The sequence below is a fragment of the Aquarana catesbeiana genome, linkage group LG12, assembly GCF_042186555.1.
Source record: "Aquarana catesbeiana isolate 2022-GZ linkage group LG12, ASM4218655v1, whole genome shotgun sequence".
Lineage (NCBI taxonomy): Eukaryota > Metazoa > Chordata > Amphibia > Anura > Ranidae > Aquarana > Aquarana catesbeiana.
This window is the reverse complement of record NC_133335.1, coordinates 47,558,650-47,585,049: the sequence shown is the minus strand read 5'-3', so window position 1 is coordinate 47,585,049 and position 26,400 is coordinate 47,558,650. Positions and strand designations below refer to the sequence as shown.

Here is a 26,400-nt window from a genome sequence, read left to right as displayed (position 1 = left end):
CTCAGGAGGGACGTACTGGAAATGGAGCGAGTACAAAGAAGGGCAACAAAGCTAATAAAGGGTCTGGAGGATCTTAGTTATGAGGAAAGGTTGCGAGCACTGAACTTATTCTCTCTGGAGAAGAGACGCTTGAGAGGGGATATGATTTCAATTTACAAATACTGTGCTGGTGACCCCACAATAGGGATAAAACTTTTTCGCAGAAGAGAGTTTAATAAGACTCGTGGCCACTCATTACAATTAGAAGAAAAGAGGTTTAACCTTAAACTACGTAGAGGGTTCTTTACTGTAAGAGCGGCAAGGATGTGGAATTCCCTTCCACAGGCGGTGGTCTCAGCGGGGAGCATTGATAGCTTCAAGAAACTATTAGATAATCACCTGAATGACCGCAATATACAGGGATATGTAATGTAATACTGACACATAATCACACACATAGGTTGGACTTGATGGACTTGTGTCTTTTTTCAACCTCACCTACTATGTAACTATGTAACTATGTAAATAACCCCCATTGAAAACACCAATTAGAGCACAACAAAAGTGTTGGAGCGTTGAGACAATAATCCACACATTCTTGATTAACAATCTTTTTAATAACAGCACAATCACATGTGCATTTAGAAATGTTTTTTAACCCTTTCATGACTAAGCCTATTTTTGAAATTTGGTGTTTACAAGTTAAAATCCGTATTTTTTGCTAGAAAATTACTTAGAACCCCCAAACATTATATATATTTTTTAGCAGAGAATCTAGAGAATAAAATGGCGATTGTTGCAATATTTTATATCACACGGTATTTGTGCAGCGGTGTTTTAAATGCAAATTTTTGGAAAAGTGACACTTTCATGAATTTTAAAAAATCCAAACAGTAAAGTTACCCCAATTTTTTTGTATAATGTGAAAGATGATGTTACGCCGAGTAAATAGATACCAAACATATCACCCTTTATAATTGCACGCACTCGTGGAATGGCGACGAACTACGGTACCTATGAATTTCCATAGGCGACGCTTTAAAAATTTTTTACGGTTACCAGGTTTGAGCTACAGGTCTAGGGCTAGAATTATTGCTCTCGCTCTGACGATCGCGGCGATACCTCACATGTGTGGTTTGAACACCATTTACATATGCGGGCGCGACTTCCGTATGCGTTTTCTTCGCTGCGCGAGCTCGCGGGGACAGGGGCACTTTAAAGATTTTTTTTTTTTTTTTTTTTTTATTTATTTTATTTATTTTTGTACTTTATAAATTGTGTTTAAAAAAAATTTTTTTTTTTTTTACTTTTATTGCTGTCACAAGTAATGTAAACATCCCTTGTGACAGTAATAGGTGGTGACAGGTACTCTTTATGGAGGGATCGGGGGTCTAAAAGACCCCCGATCCCTCCTTTACACTTCAAAGCATTCAGATCGCCGAAATACTTTTTTAAATTCGGCGCCATTGGCAGCCGAATAAACGGGAAGTGACGTCATGACGTCGCTTCCGCGTTTACAACGAGAAGGCTGGAACGAAGCCACTCACAGCTTCGTTCCAGCCCGCCCCCAGCCGCCCAAGGCAGCCGAATGGACACCGGGCCTCCCGATCACACGGGAGGCCCGGTAACAGCGGCGGGAGGGGGGGGATGTCCCCTCCCGCTCCTCCGGTATAACAGCCGAGCGGCTTTTAGCCGCATCGGTTGTTATACACGGGTAGCCAACGCTGTAAACAACTGTACCGGGATGATGCCTGCAGCTGCGGGCATCATCCCGGTATAACCCTGGAAAGCCGAGTATGCATATCTGCGTACGGTCGGCGGGAAGGGGTTAAAACAAACCAACATGTTTGTTGTATAACAATTTTTGGGGTCACATTAGAAAAAGTAGAAATGTCCATTTAAGATAAAACAGGCATGTTTAAAACCAACAAGAAAGACACAAATCTTAAACTTACAAAGTTCACATTTGGTAGAACTTGAAGGCAATATCAGACATGAGTATTTACAAACTGTGTTTGATATTGCGTTCAGATGGGGTGAAGTCACTCCAGGAAAAGCCAAATTTTGAAGATGCACACAAATTGCCGAATGTCAACATGTGCTACCTGCCATCATGGGGGATCAAGGGACGTGTTTTTGGGGTGCAACCCCTTCCTCACAGCTACTTTATTATTGAGGAAGGGGTTGCACCCGCAAAACGCGTGCATTGATCTCCCATGATGGCAGATAGCACATGTTGATACACTGTGTGCATCTTCAAAATTTGGCTTTTCGCAAATATGTCAAAAAATTGTAAAAATTTTTAGCTCACAAAAAACCAAAGGGATTTGGAGGGGTTATAAACTCTCCCTAAAACATCAATGATGTTCTTCATTTTTTTTGAACATCATTGATGTTTTTCAGGATATTTTCCAAGTCCCTATTACACCCCATGATCTCCCCGATCAGGATCTGTACACTTTCAGAGGTGAAATGCCCTGGATCCACAACATCACGATCACCTAAAAAAATAGAAACAAAAACATACCATGTATTATAAATCTGCCGCCATCCATCTCTTACCTGAGCCTGTGGTCGCAGACACTCACCTGTTGTGGTGACAATTTCCATCACGTCTTCTTCCTCCTGCTCTGCTTGGCTTGGGTGGATTTCCCCTTCTTCCAGAGGTGGGGGCTCTGTGGTCTCCTTGGATGAGGGGTGTCCTCCGAGTCTTTTATCCCCTATGTAAAAAAATAGGTATACTTAGCACACAGATATTTGATGGCAGAACTATAAATATGAAACATTGCTTGGAAGTGGGGTACAATTGTCTATTTTGGCAGACTTCCAAGATGTTGAAACGTTATTATCCTTTGTCAAGCTTGAATACTTACCTGTTTTGTACAAGCTTCACAGATGGAGACCCCCCTATAGTATACACTGGAGCACCTGTGTGAGCCCCCTAATAAAAAGGGTGTTCTTTTGTCCCACACTAGTGCTCCAGTGTCCAGATGTGAAAACTGCTGTTGAGTGTCCTCTCCTTACACAGAATCTAGTTTGCATTTCATTCTAGTTACAATCCCATCTACACAACCAAATTATTTTCAGACAAGTAGGCCATAAAAAATGTTTGAAAATGCATATGGCCAAAACAATGGTGTGTTCTAGGCCGAACGAACAATGTTTCATACGAACGAATAATGTGCCCATGAACATGAAAGTTGCCATTTTAAACTGTATAACAGTAAAGAAAAGCACATGGAGCAGCACGAACGTAATAAACATAAAGAATAGGAACACAGCACAACTACTTACTTTTTTGCAGCACTCTCCGGATCCTTCTGTACTGCTCATGCTCCCTTAATTTCAGGTCCGACCACCGCTTCCTGAGCTGATCTTTCGATCGTCGTACCCCAAAATTACGGTGCAGACTTTTGACCACTTTCGCCATGATCTTGGCCTTTCTGACATTGGGGTTGGGGTAAGGTCCATACTTCCCGTCATAGTCGGCCTTCTTCAGGATGTCCACCATCTCCAACATCTCCCCAAAGGACATATTTGATGCCTTAAATCGTCTCCTTCTGGATCGGGACGTTTCAGGCTCCGGGCTTTCCTCCTCCTCCTCCTCCTCCTCGTTGGTGTAATTATCTGACACCTGCTGTGTCTCCGCCATGTGCTCTTCCCCCACTGCGCCGAACGAGAAGGGGCGGGGAATAGACTAGAAAGAACGTCAGGGGCGGGTGGAGTTTCACGCATGCGCAGTGTCTATAAAGCGTAACAGGCGTGCATAGCATGTATGATCTGTGAGCGGAGGAAGGAGTAACGGAGGCGCCGATCGTGATAGCGAAGGTAAGATTTAACATTGGGCCTATACTGCTTCTAGATTGAGGCCTGTATTTGCACAAGTTTAGAAGACTTTAGGCTGACATTAGAGTTTGTCTTGAGTTGTGTCTTGCAGTGAAAATGGATACCTTGAAGGATCAGGACTTTATGCCAATCTTCATAGATATGTTCAGGGAGCTGCCTTGTCTGTGGCAGATAAACCACCCTGAATATAAGAACCAAACAAAGAGGAAGGCAGCGCTGGATAATTTGATGCAATTTGTGAAGTTGGTGATCCCCACGGCAGACATCACCTTTTTGAAGGTTCTAATTGGTGGCCTGAGGAGCACTTATTTAAGGGAGCACAAGAAGGTCCAGGATTCCCAGAGATCAGGAGCAGCAGATGACATTTATGTCCCCAGGCTGTGGTACTATGACAGGCTGCATTTTCTGGCAGGTCAGACTGAACCCAGGCCAGCACTCTCCACTCTTCCTTCCACGCTTCCTTCCCCCTCAGCTGGGGCTTCTGACGCCCAACCTGGGCCTTCCAGGCAGCAACATGTGGAGGAGCCCAGATTGAGCCAGGTATAGCATTCTTCTAAATATTTCTGGTTGTCCAATCAATGATGTTAAATAGATGTTAGTTTGGAGTACTAATTTATGATTGTGATTGATGATGCAAAAACTAAAATCATGTCCCTTTTTCATACACAGGGAAGTCTCAGCCAGGAGGTGGCCGGGCCAGGTCCCTACCCTCCGCCTTCAAAGACAAAGTGGCAGGAAGAGGAGTAACCTGGAGGAGGTTACCATGGGCCTATTTTGGAAGGCTACTGAGGCCCTCAGAACACCCCACAGTGTGGAGGAGGACTTTGCTGCATAACTGCATGCAAAATGATGCAGATGGAGGAGGGCCAACGACTCCTGCGTGAGTTCTTAATTTTGGAAGCTCTAAATAAGGGGTTGAGGGGCCAACTCACATGTGCAACCCACATCTGTCACCTCACCCATAGTCCTCCTCCTCCTCCAGGTCCTCCTCCTCCTCCAGGTCCTACTTCATCCTCCTGCCACACCTCCAACACCAGAGCCACAGCCGAGAAGGAAGCGTGGAAGGAAGACCAGAGAGTGATGACCTGGGTTCAGTCTGGTCTGGCAAAATATGCAGCCTCTTGTAGTACCACAGCCTAGGAACACAGATGTCATCTGCTGCTTTCCCGATCTCTAAAACTTCTGGACCAGACTGCACTCCCTTAGATAAGGACTCCTCAGGCCACCAATTTTGCTGTCAAATAATTGATGTGTGCCCTGGGGGTCCAAGGCTTCGCCAATTTCTGCTGTTTCTCCAGTGTTGCCTCCCTCTTTGGTTCTGAGCCCTTAATAAAGGAATTTTTGTTTCAATTATAATTGCCTATGTGTGTTTTCCTTCAAAAAGGACAGTTTGTGTGTGAGGAGGCAGGTACATTTCAAAAATACAATGTGAAATTAACAAGAGACACCAACACCAAGCAATCTCCTTATGATTAAATAATACAAGATAATAATGGTGTTGTGCTAACTTGACACACAAAACACACACAAAAATATTCTGGATGTTAAATAAAAAAAAAAAAAAATAACAAGATCAGCCTTGAAAAAAATACAAACCAAAAAAAAAAAAAAATCACATCAGGCTTGAAAAAAAAAAAAAAAACACAAAACAAAATTATATAGATTTTTGGTCAGATGTGACAAATCATATATTGAGGGAATCACGATAAAAAAGAAAGAAAGAAGTTTGTGAGAAGTCTGTGTGAATATCAGCAGCAAAACTACTTAGTTCTTCCTGCATTATAAAGAAGAAGAGAGTGCGCTGTATTAAACAATTTGAAACATTGCAGCCTGACGAAAGTGCTCTATCCATTCCAAACGCTAATTTTACCAGACCGAGCTGTTCCGTCTCGGAATTTCTTCTGAACAAGAAGGAGGCTCCCATCATCTCATCTAGAGTATGGTGGTCCCATCCCTTTCAATAGAAATAGAAGTATATGCCCCCTAGTTGGGACTTTAAATGGACCACCAACTCCAAGGTTAAATAAAAATTATTCTTTAACCGCTTGCCGCCCGCCTGCTGTCATATGACGGCGAGGCAGTGCGGCTCTTGTTCTGGGAGGGTGTCATATGATGCCCTCGCCCTCCCTACCCACCAGGGGGCGCTCGCGCGCCGCCGACGGCAATCGCGCATGCCCGCTGTGTCACTGGGCACCCGATGCGCGTGCCCGGGTACAGAGCAACACAGATCGGTCTCCTCCCCTTGTGAGTCCCCACCCCCTTCAATTAGAAACATTCCCTAGGAACACAGTTAACCCCTCCATCACCCCCTAGTGTTAACCCCTTCACTGCCAGTCACATTTACACAGTAATCAATGCATTTTTATAGCACGGATTGCTGTATAAATGTGAATGGTCCCAAAAATGTGTCAAAAGTGTCCGATGTGTCTGCCACAATATCGCAGCCACAATAAAAATCGCAGATTGCCGCCATGACTAGTAAAAAAAAAAATGCTATAAATCTATCCCCTATTTTGTAGACTTTTGTGCAAACCAATCAATATACGCTTATTGCGATTTTTTTTTTTTTTTTTACCATAAATTTGTAGAAGAATAAGTATCGGCCTAAAATGAGGAAAAAATTTGTTTAAAAAAAAAATTGATATTTATTATAACAAAAAGTAAAAAATATTGTGTTTTTTTCAAACTTGTCCCTCTTCTTTTGTTTATAGCGCAAAAAATAAAAAACGCATATGTGATCAAATACCACCAAAATAATGCTCTATTTGTGGGGAAAAAAATAATAAAAATTTCATTTGGGTACAGTGTTGTATGACCGCGCAATTGTCATTCAAAGTGTGACAGCACTGAAAGCTGAAAAATGGCTTGGGCAGGAAGGGGGTTAAAATGCACTGTATTGAGTTGGTTAATATAATATATTAAAATGCAAATACAAAAGATCGCATATATGAAAAAATGCACATTATGTGCTACATAAGACAAACCAATGTATTAAGTGAAAACGCATACAATATAAATGCCCAAATGCCCGACGTGTTTCCGGTATCAGGTGTTCCAAAACCTTCTTCAGGGGCCCAGGGTTCAGAAAGTTTATTGTTCAAAATACATTCTGGTGTAGTCATTCAGTGTCAAAGATCCGTGTGAAGGACCAGTAGGTTTATATTGACACTGCACACCTCACCATTAGTGAGAATTTTGGATAATTAGTGTGTTGTCTGAGTGGGTGGTACCTGCATAGTCTCACAAAGAGTGCTCCAATTATGAGCCAATGTGAGATGAGACCAGATTGTTCATCAAAGGCACTGTTATAAAGCTGAATAGCCTAGGGACCAATGTCCCAATGTTCCACCTTAAATGAAACAAGTCTGTCCCTCCTGCATGGATGTGGAATCACGAGATTAATGCCTCTACACGGTCGGAATTGACGCGATTAGATTTTGATGTCGGAAAATTTTATAGCCTGCTCTTAAACTTTGTGTGTCGGAAAATCCGATGGAAAAAGTCCGATGGAGCACACACACGGTCGGAATTTCCGACAACACGCTCCGATCGCACATTTTCCATCGGAAAATCCGACCGTGTGTACGCGGCATTAGAATGGCCCAGTCAAAGTCCAGACCTAAATCCAATTAGGAATCTGTGGCAAGACTTGAAAATTGCTGTTCACAGACGCTCTCCATCCAATCTGACAGAGCTTGAGCTATTTTGCAAAGAAGAATGGGCAAAAATGTCACTCTCTAGATGTGCAAAACTGGTAGAGACATCCCCAAAAAGACTTGCAGCTGTAATTGCAGTGAAAGGTGGTTCTACAAAGTATTGACTCAGGGGGGATGAATATAAATACACGCCACACTTTTCAGATATTTATTTGTAAAAAAAATTAAAAACCATTTATCATTTTCATTCCACTTCACAATTCTGTAACACTTTGTGTTGGTCTATCACATAAAATCCCAGTAGAAATACATTTACGTTCTTGGTTGTAACATGACAAAATGTGGAAAGTTCAAGGGGTATGAAAACTTTTTCAAGGCACTGTCACTGTACATGGCATTGAGTCGGTCCCAAGATTTCAAAAGTTGGGCCGTTAACGGTGAAGTAAAGGCAGACGGCCCCCTGCGCTAGCTACGGGGCGTAGGTCAGGTTTCTTCCTGCCATATATTTTTCTAGGGATACCCACACTTTGGATTGAGTATGGAAGCGCCAGTTTAGTATCCTTTGTAGGACTATAGCCCTATAGTATCTCTGAGCATCCGGGAGGCTCTTGATATTTGCTTTTAATAGTTTTCTTACTTGTTCTTATTGGGTTGTTGCAGCTGTTTAGAAGGGGACTTTTTTTGTTTTTTTGTCGGTCCCTACGTGGTTGCTGTGTAGTCCACCCATTCTGCTCTCCTTGCCTCTCTAGTGGCCCGCTCACACTTTAAAACCAAGTGAAGAGAATCTTATCAACCTTACAGAGATTCTTATCCACTAAAAACTGATACAATAAAAAAAAAAAAAAAATAAATTGCTGGTGGTGGATTATAAAAAACAGGGAAATCAGGGGTTTCTTTAACTACTTCAATACCAGGCACTTACACCCCCTTCTTGCCCAATTTTCAGCTTTCAGCGCTGTCGCTGTTTAAATGACAATTGCACGGTCATGCTACACTATATCCAAACAGAATTTTTATCATTTTGTTCCCACAAATAGAGCTTTCTTTTGGTGGTATTTGATAACCTCTGCGTTTTTTTATTTTCTGCTAAAAAAATTTTGACATAAAATTAAAAAAAAAAAAAAAAAAAGTTTTTCTTTTGTTATAAAATTTTGTAAATAAGTAAGTTTTCTCCTTCACTGATGGGCACTGATAAGGCGGCACTGATGGGCACTGATAAGGCGACACCAATGAGGTGGCACTGATGGGCCCTGACGGGCATTGATGATGGGCACTGATAGGCGGCACTGATATGCAGAACTGATGGGCATTGATAGGCGGCACTGATGGGCACTCATGGGTGGCACTGGTGGGCACTGATGTGCACTTATAGGCGACACTGATGGGCACTGAAAGGCTGCACTGATGGGTACTTATGGGTGGAACTGATAGGCAGCACTGCTGGGCACTGATTGGCGGCACTGCTGGGGACTGATACGTGGCACTGATAGATGGCATTGATAGGCATCACTGATGGCACTGGCAGGCATTGGGGATGGGCACTGATTGGCAGCTGCCTGGGCACTGATTGCCATTTCCCTGGTGGTCTAGGGTGGCATCCTTGGTGGTCCAGTGTGGTGGCAACCCCTGGTGGTCCTGGCGGCATCCTGGTGCTCCTGGGCAAACAATCAGTACAGACCCCACTGTCAGGAGATCTGCTGATCAGCTCTCCTCTACTCACGTCTGTCAAACGTGAGTGAGGAAAAGCCGATCAACGGCTCTTCCTGCTTACATCATCGTGATCAGCCATGATTGGACACGGCTGATCACGTGGTAAAGAGCCTCCATCAGAGGCTCTTTACCGAGATCGGTGTAGAGGTGTGTCAAACTGACACACCACCGATCGTCGCGAGAGCGGTTGTTCTGGAGGGCCGTCCACCCAGAACGAGAGGCGTGCTGCCTAGCTGTCATTTGACGGCCGGCGGGCGGGAAGTGGTTAAACCATCATTTGAGGCTGGAGCATGAGTATATTTAGATAGCCTAGCATGGTCAAGCAGTTTTAGGACCCCCTAGAAAATTAATTTCAAGAATAGAAAAAAAAAAACTTTACCCTTCAGATAGACATGGCCGTATTCCATGAGCGGCAGGGACAGAGCCAAAACTGTACAAAGTAAAAGTGATTTTGCAGGTAAGTAGCGGACATTATATACACCACACCTCCTGGGGCCATAGTGTATATGTGGCCAGATGGCCTCAGTAATGGCAGCAGTGATTTGATTTAAAAGACAGTTACATAGGAAATTACAGCTGCTTAAAAATAACAAGTTCTCTTTATTTGATTGAAACTCCCTCTTTTAATGGCACATCCAAACATATAACGTGTTATTCAGTCTTCATATTGTGTTTTCTGCAGATCGCCTCCTATTTTGGCCATTCAGTAGCTGTTACAGATATAAACGGAGATGGGTGAGTCTCATTTGTTGCAAAATACAATTTCACTTGAATGTAGAGCCATCTAGTGTTATAATCTGATTTTCTATAGATTCAGTGTCAAGAAAACCTCTCTGTTATAATACATAGTTTAAGAAATAGGCTTTCAGTAGCTTTGAGATAATAATGTGTTTTGAATTGTATTATGGTAATAATATAAAATGATTTGTTAGACAAACCCTACTTGACTTGACATTTGTGAGAACAGGGATCCAAACTCAAAGGTAATTGCTGGGTACATTTGGGTCCCGAGCCATTGGTTGAGGATTACTTTATTAGAGTATAAACTTTATTCAAATGGATGCCGAACCAAGCTTTTGGTCCTGATATATCAGTATTTTCTGTGTTGGAATTCAGACAAAAACAGGTTTAATGTTAATTTAACGGTAGCTGAGAAGGATTTGAACTTTAATGATAGCGGAGTAAGAATATATTGATACACTATATTACCAAAAGTATTGGGCTGCCTTTACACGTACATGAATTTTAATGGGTTCAATATTGAGTTGGCCCATCCTTTGCGGCTATAACAGCTTCAACTCTTCTGGGAAGGTTGTCCACAAGGTTTCGGAGTGTGTCTATGGGAATGTTTGACCATTCTTCCAGAAGCACATTTGTGAGGTGAGGCACTGATGTGGACGAGAAGGCCTGGCTCGTAGTTTCCGCTTTAGTTCATCCCAAAGGTGTTCTATCAGGTTGAGGTCAGGTCAAGTTCCTGCACCCCAAACTCGCTCATCCATGTCTTTATGGACCTTGCTTTGTGCACTGGTGCGCAATCATGTTGGAACAGGAATGGCCAACCCCAAACTGTTTCCACAAATTTGGGAGCATGAAATTGTCCAAAATGTCTTGGTATGCTGATGCCTTAAGAGTTCCCATGACTGGAAATAAGGGGACAAGCCCAACCCCTGAAAAAAAGCGCCACACCATAATCCCCCCTCCACCAAATGAATTGGACCAGTGCATAAAGCAAGGTCCATAAAGACATGGATGAGTGAGTTTGGGGTGGGGGAACTTGACTGGCCTGCACAGAGTCCTGACCTCTGATAGAACAAAAAAAGAACAGAACCTGATAGAACCTGATAGAACACCTTTGGGATGAATTTGAGCGCAGACTGCAAGCCAGGCCTTCTCTCCAACCTCAGTACCTGACCTCACAAATGCGCTTCTGCAAGAATGGTCAAACATTCCCATAGACACACTCCTAAACCTTGTGGACAGCCTTCTCAGAAGAGTTGAAGCTGTTATAACAGCAAAGGGTGGGCCAACTCGATATTGAACCCTACGGATGAAGACTGGGATGCCATTAAAGTTCATGTGCGTGTAAAAGCAGGTGACTCAATACTTTTGGCAATATAGTGTATAGCTGATCTTTGATCTCAGAATGACAGCTACTGTACAAAAGCTCTTCTCCCTTGTTAACGTCTATTCTATATGTTTACTTGCAGGCTTGATGATCTACTGGTGGGAGCTCCCCTTTTCATGGAGCGCAAGTCAGGTGGAAAGTTCCTGGAAGTTGGGCAAGTCTACATATATCTGCAGAAGAGCCCCAGGATTATGAACAGGAACCCTCAGATTCTCAGGGGGAATCGTGTGTATGGACGTTTTGGTGCATCCATTGCTCCTCTAGGAGACCTGGATCAAGATGGTTACAATGGTATTAAGCAACACTTATTTGTGTGTAATCTCAAAAAAAAAACCAACACTTTATTCTAAGATAATAATAAAGCTAGATTGGAAAGAGACACATGTCCATTAAATCCAACCATAAGAAAATATAAATCTTTAGATATAAAATAAAAGCTTGCATCCTAATCCCCAACCATTAGTTAAACCAGAAGAAGAAAAAATAAAAAATCCTTTATATTCCTTTAAAGGAGCTTGACGTCCTTTTAAGGGTTGGTCCATATTGAACATTTTTGGCAAATTTAGAAATCTAGTGTTTAGTTGACTAACCTCAGTCGTCTTATATCTAAATCAATGATAATCTCTGCTTCATTCTTCATAATTATTTAAAGGTCAAATAAATATGCAGAAGGAGAGTAGGACACCTTGTGAAGGCTGTGGTGGTGGCTGGAGCTTGAAATCCACTCCATAATTATATAGTGATATAAGAAGCTACAATTAGTTCAGTTTGGAAGAAATGGAAAATTGTGCTGGGAGTCTAGGGTTATCCTATTGCTAAAGGAGTTATGGTATCCAGGACAAAGTATCTGGATTCTGGGCTGGCAGCTTCTCCACGCCAGTGGGGTTTCCATTGTTTCTTTGGTTTGCAACTTGAGTCAATCTAAGACTGAAGCACCACCCTAGATGTTAAATGTTTAGATATTGAATTAATAACCACTTCAGCCCTGGAAGATTTTACCCCCTTCCTGACCAGAGCACTTTTTACAATTTGGCACTGCATCGTTTTAACTGGTAACTGCACGGTAATGCAATGCTGTACCCAAACGAAATGTGCGTCCTTTTTTTCCCACAAATAGAGCTTTCTTTTGGTGGTATTTGATCACCTCTGCGGTTTTAATTTTTTGCGATATAAACTAAAAAAGACTGAAAATTTTGAAAAAAAAGAATAATAAGAATAAAAAAAATACAATAAACCCAATTTTAGTCATACATTTAGGCCGAAATGCATTCAGCCACATGTCTCGGGGTCTTGGGTAAAAAAAAATTCAATAAGCGTAAATTTATTGGTTTGCGCAAAAGTTATAGCATCTACAAACTAGGGTACATTTTCTGGAATGTACGCAGCTTTTAGTTTTTGACTGCCTATCTCATTTCTTCAGGTGCTATAATAGCAGGGCAGTACAAAACCCCCCAAATTACCCCATTTTGGAAAGTAGACACCCCAAGGAATTTGCTGAAAAGCATGTTTAGCGCATTGAAAATTATAATTTTTTGCCACAAGTGATTGAAAAATGACAAAAAAAAAAAAAATTACACAAAGTTGTCACTGAAATTATATATTGCTCATGGGCATATGTGAAATTACACCCCAAAATGCATTCTGCTGCTTCTCCTGAGTACAGGGATACCTATCACAGTTTCAGAGGCCATGATATGCCAAGATAGCACAACCCCCCCCCCCCCCCCCCAAATGACCCCATTTTGCAAAGTAGACACCCCAAGCTATTTGCTGTGAGGCATATTGAGTCCCTGGAATATTTTTTATTTTGCCACAAGTTTCAGGAAAATTACAGATTTATTTTATTTTTTCCACAAAGTTGCCACTATATAATATTTAGGTATTTGCTAAGAGGCATGGTGAGTATTTTGCAGATCTCGCTTTTTGTCACAAAGTTTTGAAAATTGAAAAAAGAAAAAAATATATATTTTTTTCTTTCTTTATTTTCAAAAACAAATGAGAGCTGCAAAATACTCACCATGCCTCTTAGCAAATACCTTGGGGTGTCCAATTTCCAAAATGGGGTCATTTGGGGGGGGGGTGGTGCTATCTTGACATTTCAGGGCCTCCAAAACTGTGATGGGTAGTGAGGAGTAAAATCATAATTTCACGCCCTTAGAAATCCTGAATTAGTTGATTGGGGTCCGGGGGATTAGTTTTCGGGGTCCTGTACACGGCTAGGCTCCCAAAAAGTCCCACACATGTGGTATCCCCATACTCAGGAGAAGCAGCAGAATGTATTTTGGGGAGTAATTCTACATATACCCATGTCATGTGTGAGCGATATATAATTTAGTGACAACTTTTGTAAAAAAAAATTGTCATTTTCCTGAAACTTGTGGCAAAATATAAAATATTCCATGGACTCGACATGCCTCTCAGCAAATAGCTTGGGGTGTCTACTTTCCAAAATTGGGTAATTTGGAGGGGTTTTGAACTGTTATTTTATGCACAACATTAGAAGCTTATGCCACACATCACTCACTCTTCTAACCACTTGAAGACAAAGCCCTGTATGACATTTTTTGTTGACATGAAAAAATATTTTTTTTTGCTAGAAAATTACTTTGAATCCCCAAACAATGTATATTTTTTTAAAAGAAAAGGCCCCACAGATTAAAATGGCGGGCATTGCAATTTTTTTTTCACACAGTATTTGCGCAGTGATTTTTCAAATGCAAGTTTTTGGGAAAAAAAAACACTTTTTTTCATTTTAATGCACTAAAACACACTATATTGCCCAAATGTTTGGTAAAATGTAAAAGATGATCTTATGACGAGTACATAGATACCAAACATTACATGCTTTAAAATTGCGCACAACCGTGCAGTGGCGACAATCTACATACATTTTTAAAAGCCTTTACAGGTTACCACTTTAGATTTACAGAGGAGGTCTACTGCTAAAATTACTGCTCTCGATCTGACATTTGCGGTGATACCTCACATGCATAGTGCAATTGCTGTTTACATATGACACGAGATCGACGCTTGCGTTCACCTTTGCGCGCAAGCATGGGGGAACAGGGGTGCTTTTTTTTTTTTTATTATTATTATTTATTTTTTTTTTTATTATTATTATTTATTTTGCTTTTTTTATTATTTTATTTTTACACTGTTCCTTAAATGTTTTATTTTTTCTATCATTTTTATTGTTATCACAGGGAATGTAAATATCCCCAATAAGTAATGACAGGTACTCTTTAAAAAAAAAAAATTGGGGTCTATTAGACTCTAGATCTCTCCTCTACCCTCAAAGCATCTGACCACACCAAGATCGGTGTGATCAGATGCTTTTCCAATGATCAGATGCTTTCCCAATGGCGATGTTTATATCCGGCGAAACCAAAGTCATGAAATGCTCATAGCTTCTGGTTTCGTAGGCCATAGAGATGATTGGAGCCATTCTGGTCTTTCGATCAGCTCTATGGTCAGTTGGCGGAACCACCAGCTGCATTCTCAGGTTCCCCATTGGGACAGGAGAGCCCGAAAAAACCATGGAAGATGGCGCGGGATGTTCTCTCCCACTGCTTGTGAAAGCAGTCTAGCGGCTAATTAGCCGCTAGGATTGCTTTTACATGAAACCCGTCCGCTGGATGAAAAGAACGATACCAAGATGATACCTAAACCTGCAGGCATCATTCTGGTACAACCACTCAAAGTCCAGCAACATACCAGTACTTTGCTGGTCCCTGTTGGGCATATATTGTAATGTTCTTTTTTTTATGCAGCCTGTGGGCTGAACGAAAAAAGAGATTGATTGTTGGGTATGCCCACCATTAGAATACCCCATCCACCCACTTCTGTTTTGGGGATACATGCACCATTTTTTTTTTTAACTATGGTGGTGAAATCACCTCCTACAGTGCTGGAGTCGCTGATATACGTATCGTGAGAGCAAACGCTGTTGCTGTCAAGATAATTAAATCAGTGCTGCAGCTGAATGGTGTACCTGAAAAGCAAACAATGGTAACAATAAAACATTAACTCAATAAAACAACAACAATCTGTGCCAAAAAAAGATAAAAAAATATATGCCGAAGCATGGGGGCAATCCGCCCCTAATATTAGGGGCAAATCGCCCCTCCACCCCTGCCCCCATGTTTCGGAATATACTCTTTTTTTTTTACTGTGGTGGTGAAATCACCTCCTACAGCGCTGGAGTCGCTGATTTACATATCATGAGAGCAAACGCTGTTGCTGTCAAGATAAATAAATCAGTGCTGCAGCTGAATGGCGTACTTGAAAATAAAATAATGGTTATCAATAATAAATTGTGTAATGTTGTCCACTTACAAGTGGTACCCCTTTCCGAATAAGGGTGACAGCAAGTTCCAAACAATCTTGCCAGTGCTCCCTATGTAGTCTGCGCAGTTCTTGGGCTCCACGTGACTTTCTTTTCCCTCGCAAACCATAATACTATATGTATTGCCTGTTACCCTGTCACAGAGCTTATACGTCTTGACCCCATATATGGCACGCTTGCTGGGAATATACTGTTTGAAAAACAAGCGGGCAGAAAATTTAATTAGGGACTCATCAACGCAGACAACTTGATCAGGAGTAAACAAGGCTGCAAACAGTTGGTTGAAGTGGTTTACGAGGGGCCGAATTTTGTGGAGCCGATCGTATTCAGGGTCATGACAGGGGATGACTGCGTTCATTGTCATTAAAATGCATGAACCGCAAGATCTGCTCGTATCTAGCCCTGGTCATGGATGCAGAGAACACGGGCATATGGTGAATTGGGTCAGTGGACCAATATGACCGCAACTCACTTTTTTTAGTTATGCCCATGAGGAGGGATAGGCCCAGAAAGTTCTTCAATTTGGAAACCGTAATAGGTTTCCAAACCCCTTCATGGTTCAACTGGGGATTAGCGGCGATGAATTGACCAGCATACAAATTGCTTTGGTCAACAATAGATCTATAGAGATCTTCCGTGAAAAACAGTGAATAAACTAGGCCGCTGGTGCTTGCCAGTTCACCAGAAGGATGAGCGGCACTAGTACTGGCTCTCTGCTCCATACGAGAGCCTTGCGGTTCTTGCACCTCAACAACAGAAGAAAAATGGGGTCGGGTACGCCTGACCTTAGCAGGGACTACTACTCCATCGTAACATTCTTTTTAACCACATTTTGAATTATGGTTCTTTTAATTCGGCTGCTTTAGATATTCTTTTTAAAGGAATTTTAAACATGAAAATTATAATTATACTACAATAATATTTACATAATAAAATATTATAAATTATATTTTATTTTTATCTTATATATTATTTATTTGTATCTTTAGTAGATGAAGGGGGTGTTTTCTGACCCCCAAAATGCTTTAGCTCTGTGCTGAATTCTCTGATAAATCCAGGGATTTTTTTCTCAGAGAATAGGTGCAGGAACTCAACCATGCCCACCACACATATATACCTGCCAAATGGCATCAAATAGTAGCTCTTTCCTTTGCATACCCCCTCCTTTCACTGCCCTCATCTTCTCCCCCTCCTTAAAAGCTTCACCATCTGTCATATGTCTTACCTTTGTTACAATATTAACCTGAAACACCTATCCGGCTGTAGTACCTCCCAGCATACTATACTATACTACAGTCACATGCAAGGGAGATCATGCAGTAGGAGCATCAACTGGTCGCCAGGGAAAAAATGGAGACCACGGAGGGTGCAGCCTACAACACACCCTCTCCTGCCTATGACTGCACTGAAGCCTGGGCACCTGTTCTGTATCTCCCTTGTCCCTATCAGGTACTCAGTGGGATCTGTGCAGGAGATCTGACCTGTGGGAGCTACTGGGAGATAAGCTATCACTTGTAAACGCAGAAGCTAGACTTCAATGTTACCAAGTGATAGTGGTGAGCAGGGAGCAGAAGACCTGAGCCAGAGGTGGTGGAACTGAGTTCCCCCTAGTTCCTGCTGAAAAAAAGCCCTGGATAAATCCATATCCATATCTGGAAATTTAACTTCCAGTATTGCGAATTCAATCTTAGAATATTCAGGTGGTTCAGTATGTCACTGCCATTTCCTCAATCCTGAAATATTACATTTGGTTCTGTCCTCTGAAATTATTTTTCTTCTCTAGATGTGGCTGTAGGCTCTCCTTTTGGAGGTCAATCTGGAGCTGGCTGTGTTTACATTTACAAGGGTGAAAAGTCAGGGTTGTCGACACATCCATCACAGATCTTGGAGAGCCCCCAAGTGGCACCATCCAGTTTTGGCTTTTCATTGAGAGGAGGGGAAGACATTGATCAAAATGGATATCCAGGTAATGAACTAAATGCAACCATATAACTCCCAATGGAATTTCAGAGAACCTACCAGCCTTTTTTACTATTCAGTGTCATGCATCCAAGTACTGTGCTCCCCCTTTCTCCATCACCACTAAAAACTGAACTCTTTGCCTTGCAGATCTGGTAGTTGGAGCCTTTGAAGCCGACACAGTCTATGTCTTCAGGTAAGAGATTTTACATAGATTTCCTTGTACAAAAAGGAAACATGGGATTTTCATAGGATATATTGTGAGCCATTTAGGGATTTTTTGCATACCTGGAAGTGGCCCCCACTCCCTGTGCTTCCTTCAAAAATAATATATCGTGTTCTAGATATAAATAATTATGAGATCACAAAATGTAAATAACCTCATCAATGCATCTTCCTTTTTTAAAAACCTGTTTTTTATGTATAATTTGTGATTATGGTACACTGAGGTCGCCATATTATTTTTTTTACTTTATTTTTATTTACAATTTAACCTTTTTTTAAGATCCTGTACAGTACTGTGCAAACGTTTTAGACACTTGTGAAAAATGTTGCAAATGTGAAGATGCTCTCAAAAATATGCAATTAGCCTTGGTTCACACCAGAGGCGGCACGACTTGCAGGTCGCCTCACCGAGGCGACTTGCACACGACTGCCCGGGCGACTTGCAAAACGACTTCTGTATAGAAGTCTATGCAAGTCGCCCCCAAAGTCGTACAGGAACCTTTTTCTAAGTCGGAGCGACTTGCGTCGCTCCCCTTAGAATGGTTCCATAGCACAGAACGGGAGGTGACTTGTCAGGCGACTAGGTCGCCTGACAAGTCGTCCCTGTGTGAACTGAGCCTAAATATATATTTTTTAGTCAATTAACCTACAAAAAAAAAGGATTAAACAGAAAAACCTAGTTCAAATCAATATTTGGTGTTATTACCCTTTACCTTTAAAACAGCATCAGTTCTCCTAGGTAGAGTTGCACACAGTTCTTTAAGGTATTTAGCAGGTAGGTTGTTCCAAACATCTAGCAAAACCATTGCCAGTTCTTAGATTTAGCCTGTCTCTGTTGCTTCTGTCTCTTCATCTAATCTCAGAGAGATTCAATGGTATCGAGAATAGGGCTCTGCGGCGACCATATCATCTCTTTCCTGACTCTTCGCTCTTCTTTTCACTAAATATAGTTCTTATTTATTAATATTATACAGTATTTTTATAGTGTCAACAGTTTGCACAGCGCTTTACAATATGAGGGCAGATAGTACAGTTACAATACAATTCAATACAGGAGGAATCAGAGGGCCCTGCTCGTTAGAGCTTACAATCTAGAGATTGATTTTGGCTGTATGTTTTGGGGTCATTGTCCTGCTTCAGAATAAATTTGGGACTGATGCAACGCCTTTATTATGGTAGTACATGATGGACAAATATCTGCTGGTGCATTTCAGCATTGAGGAGAGCGAGCAACAGTAAAGCATGTTGGAGGTTCCTTGCAAGTTTGAGGCTTCATTTCTGCCAATGGAGTTGGAGATTTGGTCAGGATCAACGGTGTCCTCAAAGCTGAGGAATACAGGCAGATAATTATCCACCATGCCATACCATTAGGGAGGCATCTGATTGGCCCCAAATGTATTTTTCAGCAGGACAATGACCCCAAACATGCAGCCAATGTCATTAAAAACTATCTTCAAAGTAAGGAAGAACACAGAGTCCTGGAAGTGATGGTTTGGCCCCACAGAGCCGTGATCTCACCATCATCAAGTATGTCTGTGGTTACAGTGCCTAGAAAATGTATTTATACCCCTTGAAATTTTCCACATTTTGTCATGTTACAACCAAAAACGTAAATGTATTTTATTGGGATTTTTTGTAATAGACCAACACAAAGTGGCACATAATTGTGAAGCAGAAGGAAAATGATAAATGGTTTCCAAACTTTAGAATTAAATATGTGAAAAGCGTGGTGTGCATTTGTATTCAGCCCCCTGAGAGTCAATACTTTGTAGAACCACCTTTCACTGCAATTACAGCTACAAGTCTTTTTGGGGACATTTTTGCCCATTCTTCTTCGCCAAAAAATCTCAAGCTCTGTCAGATTGGATGGAGAACAGCAAGTCTTGCCACAGATTCTCAATTGGATTTAGGTCTGGACTTTTTACTGGGCTATTCTAACACATGAAAATGCTTTAATATAAACCAGTGGTCTCCAAACTGCGGCCCGAGGGCCAGATGTGGCCCTTTGCTTGCTTTTACCTGGTCCTTGGGGCATTATTCCCCCCACTGTCAGCAACCAATGATGGGACTATTTCTCCAATCGATACCAATGATGGGGCACTATTCCTCACACTGACACCAACGATGGGGCAATATTACTACCACTGACACCAATGATGGAGCACTATTCCTCCCATTGATTCCAATAATTGTGCACTATATCTCCCGTTGATACCAATGATGGGGCACTATTAATCCTATTGACACCAACGATGGGGCACTATTATTAGCACTGACACCAATGATGGGGCACTATTCATCCCATTGATTCCAATGATGGGGCACTATTAATCCTATTGATACCAACGACGGGGCACTATTATTAGCACTGACATCAATGATGGGGCACTATTCCTCCCATTGATTCCAATAACTGTGCACTATACCTCCCATTGATACCAACGATGGGGCACTATTAATCCTATTGATGCCATCGATGGGGCACTATTACTAGAACTGACACCAATTATGGGGCACTATTCCCCCATTGATACCACCGATGGTTTGCTATTAATTCCATTGATACCAATGACGGGGCACTATTACTACTACTGATACCAATGATGGAGCACTATTCCTCCCATTGATACCAACGATGGACACTATTGCTACCACTGATAGTATAATGAGGCACTATTCCTCCCACTGATACCAATGATGGGGCACTATTACTCCCCCTAATACCAATCATTGGGAATTGTTTACTCCCACCTGCCAGACGCCAGGACATTTTCTACTCCCACCTGCCACAGTCCGGCCCTCCTAAAGTTTGAAGGACAGTAAACTGGACCTTTGTTTAAAAAGTTTGGAGCCCCCTGATCTAAACCATTCCATTGTAGCTCTGGCTGTATGTTTAGGGTCATTGTCCTGCTGGAAGGTGATCCTCCGCCCCAGTCTCAAGTCTTCGGCAGACTCTAACGGGTTTTCTTCTAAGATTGTCCTGTATTTGGCTCCATCCATCTTTCCATCAACTCTGACCAGCTTCCCTGTCCCTGCTGAAGAAAAGCATCCCCACAACATGATGCTGCCACCACCATGTTTCACAGTGGGGATGGTGTGTTCAGGGTGATATGCAGTGTTAGTTTTCTGCCACATATAAAGTTTTGCTTTTGGGCCAAAAAGTTCAATTTTGGTCTCTTTTGACCAGAGCACCTTCTTCCACATGTTTGCTGTGTCCCACATGTTTGCTGTTTGCTGTGGACAGGTTCTCTCACCTGAGCTGTGGATCTCTGCAGCTCCTCCAGAGTTACCATGGGACTCTTGGCTGCTTCTCTGATTAATGTTCTCCTTGCCCAACCTGTCAGTTTAGGTGAACGGCCATGTCTTGGTAGGTTTGCAGTTGTGCCATATTCTTTCCATTTTCGGATGATGGATTGAACAGTGCTCCGTGAGATGTTCAAAGCTTGGGATATTTTTTTATAACCTAACCCTGCTTTAAACTTATCCAAAACTTTATCCCTGACCTGTCTGGTGTGTTCCTTGGCCTTCGTGATGCTGTTTGTTTACTAAGGTTCTCTCAGGGCTTCACAGAACAGCTGTATTTATACTGAGATTAAATTACACACAGATGGACTGTTTACCAATTAGGTGACTTCTGAAGGCAATTGGTTTCACTAGATTTTAGTTAGGGTAAAGGGGGCTGAATACAAATGCACGCTGCATTTTTCAGATATTTATTTGTAAAAAAATTTGAAAAACATTTATCATTTTCCTTCCACTTCACAATTATGTGCCACATTGTGTTGGTCTATCACATAAAATCCCAATAAAATACATTTACGTTTTTGATTGTAACATTACAAAATGTGGAAAATTTCAAGGGTTATGCATACTTTTTTAAGGCACTGTAGTTCTCCAAGATGTTTGGAACAACCTACCTGCTGAGTTACCGTATATACTCGAGTATAAGTCGAGTTTTTCAGCACATTTTTTTGTGCTGAAAGTGCCTCCCTCGACTTATACTCGAGTCAAGCACTTTTCTGCAGCAAAAAATTTCATTTTCCGAACCAAATTTGAGGCCCCGTATCTCAGGGCCACTTGGTGCTAAGAACCCCAAATTCGGTGTGCAAACACAGTAGACATAACATATCCAAAGCTGGGGTTCCTAGCACTAAGTGGCCCTGAGATACGGGGGCCCCAAAATTGGTTCGGAAAATGTCATTCTCTGCTGCAGAAAAGTACTTGACATTTTCTGAACCGATTTTGGGGCCCCATATCTCATGGCCACTTGGTGCTAGGAACCCCAAATTTGGTGTGCAAACACAGTGGACCTGGTACCATAACATATCCAAAGCTGGGGTACCTAGCTCCAAGTGGCCCTGAGATACAGGGCCCCAAAATCGGTTCAGAAAATGTCATTCTCTGCTGCCGAAAAGTGCTTGACATTTTCTGAACCGACTTTGGGGCCCCGTATCTCAGGGCCACTTGGTGCTAGAAATCCCAGCTTTGGATATTTTATGGTGCTAGTTCCACTGGGTTTGCACACCAAAAGCGGGGAACCTAGCACTAAGTGGCCCCGAGATACGGGGCCCCAAAGTCGGTCAACTGTGTCCATCTGCAGCAATGTCATTTCGGGACACTTTGGGTTCAGAGACCCCAAATTTTGGCTGCAGCTAGGGGGCATCTGGGAACACTTAACTACCGAGTTTGAAGTTCGGGGGACCTATGGCTGCAAATGGGCACAGTGAGGCATGCAAATGGGCACAGTGAGGCTGCAAATGGGCATTGTTGACCCTCTTTTCCACTTACAGTAGCTGTGCATTTCTCACCTCGTCTTATACTCGGGTCAATAAGTTTTTCCCATTTTTTTGTGGTAAATTAGGGCCTCCACTTATACTCGGAACGACTTATACTCGAGTATATACGGTACTTCAAAAACTGTGTGACTAGAGGAATTGATGCTGGTTTAAACCAAAGGGTAGTCACACCAAATATTGATTTGGTTTAGATTTTTCTTCTGTGCTTCTCACTTTGCATTTTGTAAATTGATAAAAATAAAAATATATATTGGAAAGTATTCTTACTTTACAGCATTTCTTTGCACCTGCCTAAAACTTTTGCACAGTACTGTATGTGTACCGTACAGTATATATGTTATTTTAAAGAGAACATTGTAGAAAGGTAAAATGATTTTGATGCTATACTCTCCTTCTTTGATCCTAATTTTTTGTATTCTTTGTTCCAGAGCCCAACCTGTAGTCCTTCTCCATACTTCCTTGATATTCACTCCAGATTCCTTGAACCCGGACCTGAAGAACTGTAAACATCCCGGTATTAGTGATGTCAGCTGGTGAGGCAGCTGTTAGAGCAGCTTCATTTTTCTGACATTTTCTATGATCTTTACCATATGGGTTAGGAAAACATATTAATAAAATAAAATGGTGTTCCACCAGTTCAAATAATGGGACAGGATTGTGTATTTAGAAACTCAGCTTTCCTAATGATGTCTTGGAGGACTCACCTCAGTCATTTCATAAGTATGTTAGAATACATTATTTTTAGTCATCTACCCACACTTAGGGAATATCTGGAAGGTAGCGATCAATATAGGTAAAGAGAAAGGAGTATCCAGAAAGGAGCCATCACCATCACCCGTTCACACTGCCAAGCATGTTCAAAGGGATCCTGGGATGGTATCTCTGGAGTTGAATCACCCAGATCCTCTTAAGATGTTCCTCCACTGCCAACGATATGCTTAAGGCTCTCATAAAGCTATGGAGGGATAAAAGGGGCATATCAGAGTGTAGTATGTTCAATAAAATGTATTGTTTAAAAAGTATTACACTTATATGGTAAAAGATCAAATCAGGCATCAGTGCTAAAGAAACAGAAGTTTCTAACCATCAAAATGGCCGCCACATCCCGGTACATGATGGCATCACACGTCACGACTCCTCCCTACACGTTTAGTCATCAGTGACGTTGTCAGGGGCGTGGTCAGCACACAACATCGCGCTGTATATATAAGACAACCGGGGGGCGGTGGCTACGGCATTAATTGCGTTCCACTAACAGGAAGAAGAGGGGACACTCCTCCCGTACTAGTGGAATATGTATAACCTGTGCAGTCCACACACAGGACACTGAACCAGCGAGCCACCCATTCAAGAGAGGCAAGCAGAAACATACTGTATATTAAAAAATTGCAAAAGGTAATAATAATAAAAAAGGAAAAGTTACTATTTGGTCCATCTTAAAATCAATTAGGAAGGTTGTAATGACTGTTCTCATTACCAGTTGTATAAACAAAAAGATAAAAACTTTTATCTGGATTACTAAACCTAATAACTACTCACGCATTTACATGGACTGATCAATAATATGTAAATTGGACTTTAAAATCAGATTTTTAGTTCCAAGAGCTGCACCTACGTAACATTATTTTCTTTTATGTTGTTATTCCAGCATACATGTACTAGCAACTTTTGCATTTTGTATTTCTTATTTAACCATGTGCAGCCTTTCTTGTACAATAGGGAATAATTGAATCATCTCTTGGACAACATGATGGTTACAAGAGAAGACATGATATATACAGTAAATTTAGACCCTAAAAGGATTGGACATTTTTGCAAATTCTAAATGGCTATTGCTATAAAACTATTAGAAAAAGGAGCATCTTTAAAGTGGTAGTTTTGACCATATCCAAACAACTAAAATGTGGAAAAATATCTTTATTCTGTATGGCATTAAATAAATGAAGCTGTAGGAGGGTATGAAATGAATTATACACATAGTAGTTTTTTTATTGTTATCACCCCTTCTGCTTTTTAACATCTCCCCCATGTAACCTGGTCATTCAGGCATCATTACAAATTCTGAATCCACACTGGCCTGAATTGTGTTGATTGAAGTTCTGTGATAACATTGCATTACTTAGCATTACAGATGTCATATCACTTAGCCCTACAGCAATCATGCAAATCCCTTAAGAAGCAAGTAGAGGTAGGCCTGAATGGCCATCATCTTTGACAGGGGTCTCCAAACTTTTTAAACAAAGGGCCAGTTTACTGTCCTTCAAACTTTAGGGGGGTTGGACTGTGGCAGGTGGGAGTAGAAAATGTCCTGGCGTCAGTGGGAGTAAACAATTCCCCATGATTGGTATTAGGGGGAGTAATAGTGCCCCATCATTGGTATCAGTGGGAGGAATAGTGCCCCATCATTGGTATCAATGGAATTACTAGTACCCCATCGGTGGTATCAATGGGAGGAATAGTGCTCCATCATTGGTATCAGTAGTAGTAATAGTGTCCCATCATTGGTATCAATGGAATTACTAGTACCCCATCGGTGGTATCAATGGGGGGAAAAGTGCCCCATGATTGGTGTCAGTTCTAGTAATAGTGCCCCATCATTGGTATCAATGGAATTACTAATACCCCATCGGTGGTATCAATGGGAGGAATAGTGCTCCATCATTGGTATCAGTAGTAGTAATAGTGCCCCATCATTGGTATCAATGGAATTACTAGTACCTAGGGCTGGGAGATTTTCCCCCCCAAAAAAATCTGCGATTTTTTAATAAAAAACTCGATTCACGATTCGAATCCGATTTTTTTTTTTATTTTTTTTTATTATCTTAAAGTGCATCAACAAACAAAATTAAAAAAAAATTTAAGTGCATTTTAAACATTCTTTGCAAGGAAAATGTACCTATCAACAACAGCAGGTTGAGGCAAGCTCGGTGGTGACAGGTGACACCACATCACTGTAAACTGACACACTACATCACCGTATACTGACACACTACATCACCGTATACTGACACACTACATCACCGTATACTGACACACTACATCACCGTATACTGACACACTACAGTGATGTAGTGTTTTAGTATTCAGTGATGTAGTGTTTTAGTATTCAGTGATGTAGCATGTCAGTATACAGTGATGAGCACATTGCTGTGTGATGTCATATGGGGGTATTGTCATATATTGAGAACAGTGCTGTGTAATGAAATTTAAGAAGGGTGAATATATGGAATGGGATGTGATGTGACTTCTCTCCTCTGAGGTATTATTCTTTCTGGCAGTGATCACATGGCTATCAGTATCTCATGAAATACACCATACAGGCAGCTCTGACTCACCCTCCCTTCTCTCTCTCTCTCTCTCTGCAGCCCGGGAATGTCCCTGTGATTCCCCCCACCCCCTCCTCCTTCTGATATCACAGCCCTCCAATACACAGCGGTGTTCCACCAACAGCCTCGCCCACTACCCCGCCTACACACCCACCCACCCATGCACAGCGTCGGGCCTCGCGGACTAGGCCGAAGCCGCGGCCTCGCCTGAAAAATCGTGCCTGCAGCTCCTCAGGCCCGGCGCGGCGCTGTTATAAAAAAAAAAAAAAAAAATCTAAAAAAATCGATTTGAAGAAGATTTGAATCGATTTGACCCAGGGCCGATCCTAGGGTCACAGACGCCTGGGTGCAGAAATATTTCTGGCGCCCCCACATGGGCGTGGTCATCTTACCAACTCCTCCCCTTTACAAATGATTCTATGGCAACGACTCA

General features: G+C 41.8%; 1 protein-coding gene across 1 annotated transcript in view; it reads left to right on the top strand.

Annotated features, from left to right (window-relative positions):
* The window catches only part of LOC141114176 (integrin alpha-IIb-like), a 162,022-nt gene that overhangs the window by 84,983 nt on the left and 50,639 nt on the right, over window positions 1-26,400 (top strand). The window contains exons 11-15 of the mRNA XM_073607709.1: window positions 9,874-9,926; window positions 11,399-11,607; window positions 17,445-17,627; window positions 17,771-17,816; window positions 23,070-23,174. Of these exons, the coding sequence (XP_073463810.1) occupies window positions 9,874-9,926; window positions 11,399-11,607; window positions 17,445-17,627; window positions 17,771-17,816; window positions 23,070-23,174 (596 nt within the window). The remainder of the gene's footprint in view (window positions 1-9,873; window positions 9,927-11,398; window positions 11,608-17,444; window positions 17,628-17,770; window positions 17,817-23,069; window positions 23,175-26,400) is intronic.